Raw genomic sequence first — 8,359 nt, 5'->3', positions numbered from 1 at the left:
CGTTTTTCGAATATCCTTCGCCAAAACAGTTCGGACCTTTTTGGAGTAAAGTGGACCTTTAGCTTGGCCAACAGGTCGGCGTACGATAAGCTGGAGACCGGCAAGGGCTGGCACAGGCCAACGGCAACCCGGTAAACCGGCGTGCCGCTAATGGTGAGAAGAGCCGCCGCTTTCTTTCGGTCCTCCGTTATTCCGTTGACCAGCATGAACCCCTCGACTTGGCCGACGTACTCCTCCCAGTCTTCGGGGTAGTTCGGGCCGAACTCCTTCAGGGATCCGACTTGTGCCATTCTGTGAGTTAGACGTGGCAGTAGTTCGGTTGACTGCGATTCAAATTTCCCGCTTTTCGCTCAGCTGGCTTCCGCGGCTCCTTCGCTGTTCCACCTTCGTCACCACTGTTAAGTCCGGAATGACGAGCGTAGACAGCGAGGTTGAACAAGAGAACGTTTATTGAATGCACATGGGTCAACTATTTAACAGCCGTTGAGCCCTATCTTATATACTAAGGTGCCTTTAAACATAACCAATCCCCGGCCCAGAATCTCCCGCCGAGAATGTAACAACCAATAACTGCACCCGGTTTTCCCGCCATGGGAAACCACTCCCATTAACTATGGACACAACACTAAGCCAATGAAGAAGAGGTGGGAGATAAATTTGTAACAGTAATGGAGAATATGAAGAATGAATACTGAAGATTTAGGATGTGTCCACTGTGTACTTGCATGCACAAGGAGCACCCCCTTTGCAAAGGAGTACAAATAAATTACCATGGTTTTCTCTTGGAAGCTTTACCTGGTGATTGTTTATTTTTATTTACGGTATTTATTATGTTTAGATTTTTGTCCTGACCCTGTTTATATTTGTCTTATCCATGTCAACCTTTTGCAAAATAATCCTTGGTATAAAACTGTCAAAGCACAGCCATTTGCTCAGACAAATTGTATATTCTTAGCTTCAAGCAAAGAATCTAGTGGGAGGCCGCTTGAAGATTCTTAGTTTAACAAAAATGATCTTTGATGGACGGACCAAGAGATCGAATTTACAAAGTCTATTTCTCCCTGACAAGTCTCAGAAAGAAGTCTTTCTTTCTTAAGAAGTCTCCTTTCTTAGCCACCACTTGTTATATATCTAAATTAGCTTTTGTACTCAGCCAGATTGTGCAGGAACCACAGAATTTCTTGTGTTCTCTCTATACTTGTCTGGAGTAGTTCTGGGTGTAATTACCCAAGAGAGTAATTTGGGCATAAATTGGGGGTAATGGAGTAATTTGTGATTACTTGTTTGTGAGTCAGGGATCCAGTTCTGAACTACCATTGCTGATACATTTGTGCAAAATGGTTTTTTAATTGGTAATTGGGTCAAATAGTTTAAGAACTATAGGGTGTCTGCAGGGTATGGTCAAAAATATAAAGATGGCAGCCAGTTAATATGTTTATGTTCTCTGGACACTGGGACTTAGAAGACAGGCTTTGCAGTGCAGGGTGCAATAGGACACATCAAATGTTTTTCAAATGTAAAGAGGTGGATTTTGCTGTTTGTGAAGCTATATAAAATTTCAGAACAAATACTATAGTGTTGTGAATAGTAAATTTTATGTGCTGTACAATTCTCAAAATACAGAGATTTTGCAGTTGAAGAGTTAAAGTTTGGTACAAAGTACAGTTTCCTTTGGAGAATTATTTTCTGTGAGAAAAACTTGTTTCTTTGCATAATTTAGCTTATTAAACTCCATTGTAATTTCAAGAATAGATTTCCCCTTTGTTTCTGGAAGATATAAGTAGATGATTACACTTGAAATGGCCAGGATCCCCATAAAAATCAGAAAGCAGAAGGGACCAAGATATTCCTGAAAACAGAGAGAAAGAAAATTAAAACTTAAAAAAAGCAACAGTGTTGCATTCTTCTTTGAGGACAGGGCTGGATCTGGTTCATTAAATAAGCCCTGTTCTTTTTTATTTCATATTGTTGTCAGTTAAGCCATGACAGAAATATGCTTAATGTGTATATAACACCTGGTTCTTTTGTGACTTGGCTAAATCAAGTTACTCTTACCACAATGAATGGGAAGATCATCCCAAGCAGAAAGAGCCCCATCCAGTTGATAAATCCCACAATTACAAAGGCAGATGGACGGTATGTTTGATTGAAGATTTCCACCATAACTGATATTGTGGCACCAGCTAGCAAAGAGGGAGAGAAAGAAACCGTAATATGACAGTCAGTGCTCATGTGAGGCCTCCAGGTGTGGGAAGAGCAAAGAGAAAGGTTTTTTTGTAGCCATGGTCATCCTGGGCAAGGTTAGATGCATTTCTGAGGGCAGCAAGAAAAAGTCTTCTTGGGCTCCTGCTCTTCATTCCTAAAATCAGGTGAGCAGCCTTATTACATTCTTCCATCATTCCAGGAACCATTATTGTTCTGGGGAGGATTAAGAGACGCACCTCAGCTCAGGTGTTGAGTGCCTAACAACAGAAAGGCAGATTGCTTAGGGCAGAGCTATAAGGTCCTTGATTATAAACTCCATTTATTTATGTGTCAAACTTGTATGCCAGGTGAGTCTCAGTGGTATGCAATACATGTTCCATGTATGTGCTTATGTCCAAAGAACACCCAAATTATACATGCATTAGATGTAAACTATGTGAACTATTAGAGGAAAAAGTAATGCACTTAGAGGCAACTCTAGCCAAACCCCAATCTACGATAAAAACGCTATACCCAAACCAACCAAATAATGAACAAATAACTCCCAGAGGATTTGACCCTAGTGATAAACCCTTGGAGGAAGACAAATGGAGGTATGTCCCACATAGAAGGAAACACAATACTCAAAGAAAGAAGCAGCACACAACTAACAAACCCCTTCTGCCCAGTCCAACCCAGTCAGAAGCAGCCCCATTAAAACTGAGCAATCAATTTCTCCCCTTAGATGGAAACACACAGACCCACCCCTCAAAGAAAACATGCAGACACCTAGCAAAGAAACAACTTCAAATATCCCTAAAAATGTCACATCAACAACACACCTGAGATAAACAGAAAAGGACCCCAGACTGCAGCCCCCCAAAAAGGAAGGCGAGTGTTGGTAATAAATTCTATCCTCAAAGGAACAGAATCATCCATCTGCAGACAGGATACACAAACCAGGGAGGTATGTGGTCTCCCTGGAGCAAAAATCAAAGATGTGGCTGAGAACCTAACCAAAATAATTAGGCCTACAGATTACTACCCTTTCCTCCTCCTCCACATTGGGACAAATAACACAACTAAGAACCTGAGTACAAACAACTTGGCAACTGTTGGACAGACAATGACAGGTAGGGGCTCCACAGCCGCAGGGGGCCCTGCAACAGCTGGGAATGCTGCCACCGCAGTCTGTAAATGTGCTCAAGAAACATTTTAGTGAGTCTCTGGGCTGACAGGAGTCCTTTGCAGGTTTGGTGTTGCTGTTAACATTGGATGTTCCAGTTCCGACAACTAGTGGCTATCGCAGCCATTTTCTCTGCTTTGCTTTTTACATGATCTTTCTTCTATTTAGAATCAGGTGTAGAATTGGGGAGGGGGGGTTGGATGAATGCTTGAGCTTAACTAGCCATAATAATAAACGCTGCTTTGTGGGAACCCAAGGACAACTTGATAACGTTTTGGCGGGCTGAGGAGCTGGAGTGAAAGCCCACATTTCAGGCTAATTGGAGAATGTGATTTATGACTGCTTATTAGGGGTGGAAATTGCAACTTGTTACTTTGTATCCGGGGGAAGGGAAACTAGTTTTGGGTTCAACTATGTAGTGCCGATACTTTGTCTTCTGAATAAAATGTTCTTTAAGGGAGAATCCTTGCCTTGAAGTTCTTTATTGGGTTTCATTTATTGGAACCATGACACCATTGGCTAAAGGGTTGGTGTCGCCAAGAAAACTTTGGTTTTCTGGATCACAGACTGCATTTTCTATGCGAATGACTCTTGGCAAGGGATGGGCTGCACCTCACAAAAACAGGCAAAAGTGTACTCAGAAAAACACTGGCACAACTCCTCAGGAGAGCTTTAAAACAAAACTGAGGAGGAAGGGTGACCAATCTTTAGAATCTCTAGAACCCAATCATAAATCCTGTAGTGTATGCTGCTAAGCATACACAGGAAATACCAGCACAGCAGGGGGCTATAACTGCTTAGGCGGGAAAGCCTGAATAGAGTGAGTCATTGACAGCCCCAGGCATGGTCAGCTCTGGCGGGAAGCCAGGGTTTAAACCTATTGGCCACCTGCACTGGCGGGAAGCCCAGGTTCAAATCTATTGGTCACCATTCACCTGGGCAGGTATAAGAAACGCCAGGTAAACCCCTTTGTCCCCAGCTTCATCCCTGATCCAAATAAAGAAGTACTACCCAGCTCAAGTGTCCGTCTCTCTCTGTGCGACCACGCAACATTGCACTGGCGACGAGGATGGGATCCTGCACCGGACAACGCTAGTCGCGGACGGAATCCAATTGGCAGCCCCGGATCCAGACGCAGGACGACCGAGATGGCAGAATGACACAACTGGGTCAGTATCCCCTTTTCAATAGCGGCCGCCCCGAGGAGTGGGAAGCGTTCGTGGGGCAGCTCGAATGCTACCTACGAGCGAACGGGGTGAAGGAAGACCGGCAGAGAGCGGCAGTGCTACTCTGCAGCTGCGGCACGGAAACGTACAAGCTGGCAGTCGGTCTCTGCGCTCCCGATGACATCCACTCCGTTGGGTACAACGAGTTGCTGGCGAAGCTGAGCGAACATTTCAAGCCCGAGATGTCTGAGATCGCCTGGCGGTATCGGTTCGAGAAACGGGACCAGCGGCCAGGTGAGTCTGCCAAACAATACATGGCAGCCCTGAGGCAGGCAGCTCGCCTCTGCAACTTTGAAAACTTAGAAATCCGACTGCGGGATCGGATTGTCTGTGGGTTGAGGGACAGGAAGCTGCGCCAGAAAATTTTTGCCAAACAGAAACTGACCCTGAGGGATGTCCAAGAAGAATTCCTAGCCTGGGACGAGGCTGAGGAGTCTGATGCGAGGGAAGGCGGATCGATCCACCAGCTGAGAGGGTACAGCGACGCAGACGAGGCAGAGCTGGAAGTGGACGCCATCAACCGGCCACAGCAACCCTTCAACCCCAACCGAGACAACTTGAGGGAACCGAGACCAGCCACGGCGGACAAGAGAGCCCAGGAGTACAGATGCAGAGCGAACGGCCCCCAGTCTACCCAGCTCCACGGCCACAGCGCGAATTGCCCCCGGTCTACCCAGAACAGCGGCTGCGGACAACCCCGGTCTACCCAGTGCTCCGGCTGCGGCACGAACAGCTCCCGGTCTACCCGTTGCGTGAGCTGCGGAGGACAGCATCCCCGGTCTACCTGCCGATTCAAGTCAGCGAAGTGTCGGTCGTGCGGAAAAACAGGGCACATCGCGGCGGTCTGCAGGAGCAAACAGCGGGACAGCCTGCACGAGGTGGAAGCCGAGTTCCAGTATGCTACAGGTACCGGGAAGCGGTCGCCGGGACTGACTGTGAGCTACACGGTGGGACGGCCGGGCATTTTTCTAACAGGGGCTCCTGCGGCGTTAACCCCCAAAATAAAACTGAGGGTGAGGCTGCAAGGGGTCCCCTGCATGATGGAGTTGGACTCAGGGTCAGCCGTGTCCATCATCTCCGCCAGAACGTTTAAGGAAATTTGCAAGCGGAGCGGCCAGCGGGTTCCCTTGAGGCCATCCAGACTGACCCTCTCCGATTTCCAAAATTCACCGATTAAAGTCCGGGGGGAGGCGTCAGTGAGGGTTCAGTACAAGGGCTTCGAGGGCAAATTAAGTGTGCTGGTCGTCGAGGGCCAGCGGACTAGCCTTGTGGGGTTAGGGTGGTTCAACGCGCTGGGCATTGGAATCACAGGGATTCACCAGACGCAGAGCCGTTTTTCCCTTGAAGCTGTCTGCAAGGAATTTGCGGACGTGTTCGATGGGCAGTTGGGAAGGTACACGGGTTCCCCAATCTCATTTAGGCTAGACCCCCAGGTGCAACCCATAAGGATGAAGGCGAGGCGAGTTCCATTCGCGCTAAAGCAGAAGATAGAGCGGGAATTGGATAAGCTGGTAGACCAGGGGGTGTTAACACCAGTCGATGGAGTGGAATGGGAAACTCCCATCGTAACGCCGCTCAAAGCAAATGGGGAAATTCGGATTTGCGCTGATTATAAAGGGACCATTAACTGAGCTTTAAGTGCCCACTCCTATCCGGTCCCTGCGGTCAGCAGTATCCTAGCGTCCCTACAAGGCGGGTCGGTGTTTGCTAAATTGGACCTTGCTCAAGCTTATCAGCAACTGCAGGTAGACCCAGGGACTGCTAGAATGCAAACGATCATCACTCACAAGGGAGCGTTCCAGGTAGACTGGCTGCAGTTCGGGGTTAGCGTAGCGCCTGGAATTTTTCAGGAGGTGATGGAAAAGACTCTCAAGGGAATACCAGGGGTTGGAGCCCTATTTTGACGACGTCCTGATCGCAGCTAGCTCCACGGACGTACTAGCAGCCCGTTTGAAGGCAGTCCTTGAGAGGTTCAGGGGGGCAGGGTTGAAGCTCAAAAGGGAGAAATGCAAGATTGGGGTAACTGAGACAGAATTCCTGGGGTTCAGAATAGATGCTCAAGGCATCCACCCATCTGCATCAAAGGTTAGGGCAATCAAAGAAGCCCCTGCTCCCAAAAACAAGCCTGAACTGCAGGCATTCTTGGGGCTCCTCAATTTCTACCATGCATTCCTGCCACACAAAGCCACAATTGCAGAACCCCTACACAGGCTGCTTGACAAGCAAGCACCCTGGAACTGGACTGACAAACATGCCAAAGCGTTTCAAACACTAAAGAACATGTTAGCAAGCAATGCCACAGTCACCCATTTCAGGGAGGACCAGCCAATCTGTCTTGCGTGCGATGCATCCCCTTATGGGATTGGAGCAGTGCTCAGCCATCTAAGGGAAGATGGAACACAGGCTCCCATCGCCTATTATTCCAGGACCCTGTCAGCTGCAGAGCGGAATTACGCCCAGATAGACAAAGAGGCACTGGCAGTGGTTGCTGGAGTAAAGAAATTTCATGATTACCTTTATGGTAGGGAATTCTTAATCTTCACAGACCATAAACCACTATTAGGATTATTCACAACAGAGAAGCAAACTCCACAGATTTTCTCACCTAGAATGTTAAGGTGGTCAATATTTCTCTCTGCATATTCTTGCAAACTGATACACAGGCCAGGGAAGGAGATGGGGCACGCTGATGGCCTCAGCAGACTTCCCCTGATGGACAGTGAGCCGGATCCAGCACCGGCTGCTCAAATACTGGCAATTCAGGAACTGCCAGAATGCCCCCTCAACGCAAGGGACATAGCCACAGAGACCCCAAAGGACAAGGTTCTGAGCAGGGTACAATCGTGGGTGAGCAGTGGGTGGCAAGACAAATCGCCAGGGCAAGAGTTCACTGTTTACTTTTCCAGAAGGCATGAATTGTCCACACACAAAGGATGCCTCTTGTGGGGAAATAAAATCATAATTCCCACAAGGCTCAGGGAAAAAGTTCTCCAATCATTACACGAAGGACATCCAGGGATAGTAAGAATGAAGGCCCTGGCAAGGAGCTACCTGTGGTGGCCAGGGTTGGACAAGGAGATAGAAGCACGGGTAGCGGGGTGTTACACATGCCAGAGGACACAGCTGAACAACCACATGCACCAGTCCACAAGTGGGAGGAAACACACTCACCCTGGTCCAGGGTGCATATAGACTATGCTGGCCCCTTCCAAGGTCACACATTTCTGGTAGCTGTAGACAGTCATTCCAAATGGCTAGAGGTGGTGCCTGTAAGCAATATGACCTCAGCAGGAACCATTCAAGCATTGAGGGGGATGTTTGCCACACATGGGTTGCCTGATGTAATCGTGTCAGATAATGGAACACAATTTACTTCCTCGGATTTCCAGGTGTTCCTGAGGACCTTGGGGATTAGACACGCCACCTCGGCTCCCTTCCACCCTGCCAGTAACGGATTGGCAGAACGATTCGTGAGGACAACAAAAGATGCTCTCAAGCGCATAGTGCAGGGAAATTGGAAGCAAAGACTACCCACATTCCTCCTTCACCAACATGCAACACCTTGCACTGCCATAGGCAAAAGTCCAGCGGAACTCAGATGGGGGAGATGCCTCATAACAACATTAGACAGGCTCCACCCAGACAGGGTAGCCGCAGACACCGGGACCCCCAACATCAAAACACGTTTCAACTCAAGAGACCTCATCTGGGCTAGGAACTACAGCATGGGTCATCCATGGGTGCCAGGGGAAATATTAGAACA

General features: G+C 48.0%; 1 protein-coding gene across 1 annotated transcript in view; it reads right to left on the bottom strand.

Moving 5' to 3' along the window:
• Nucleotides 1–1,642: 1,642 nt before the first annotated feature.
• The window catches only part of LOC308674501 (solute carrier family 2, facilitated glucose transporter member 11-like), a gene marked incomplete at both ends in the record, with an annotated part of 33,359 nt that continues 26,642 nt past the window's right edge, over nt 1,643–8,359 (bottom strand). The window contains 2 exons of the mRNA XM_081339014.1: nt 1,643–1,849; nt 2,056–2,183. Of these exons, the coding sequence (XP_081195140.1) occupies nt 1,643–1,849; nt 2,056–2,183 (335 nt within the window). The remainder of the gene's footprint in view (nt 1,850–2,055; nt 2,184–8,359) is intronic.

Source organism: Vipera berus (genome assembly GCF_964194415.1).
Source record: "Vipera berus genome assembly, chromosome: 14".
NCBI classification, from domain to species: Eukaryota; Metazoa; Chordata; class Lepidosauria; order Squamata; family Viperidae; genus Vipera; species Vipera berus.
Note: the sequence above shows the minus strand (reverse complement) of the source record. Positions and strands in the feature narration are given on the sequence as shown.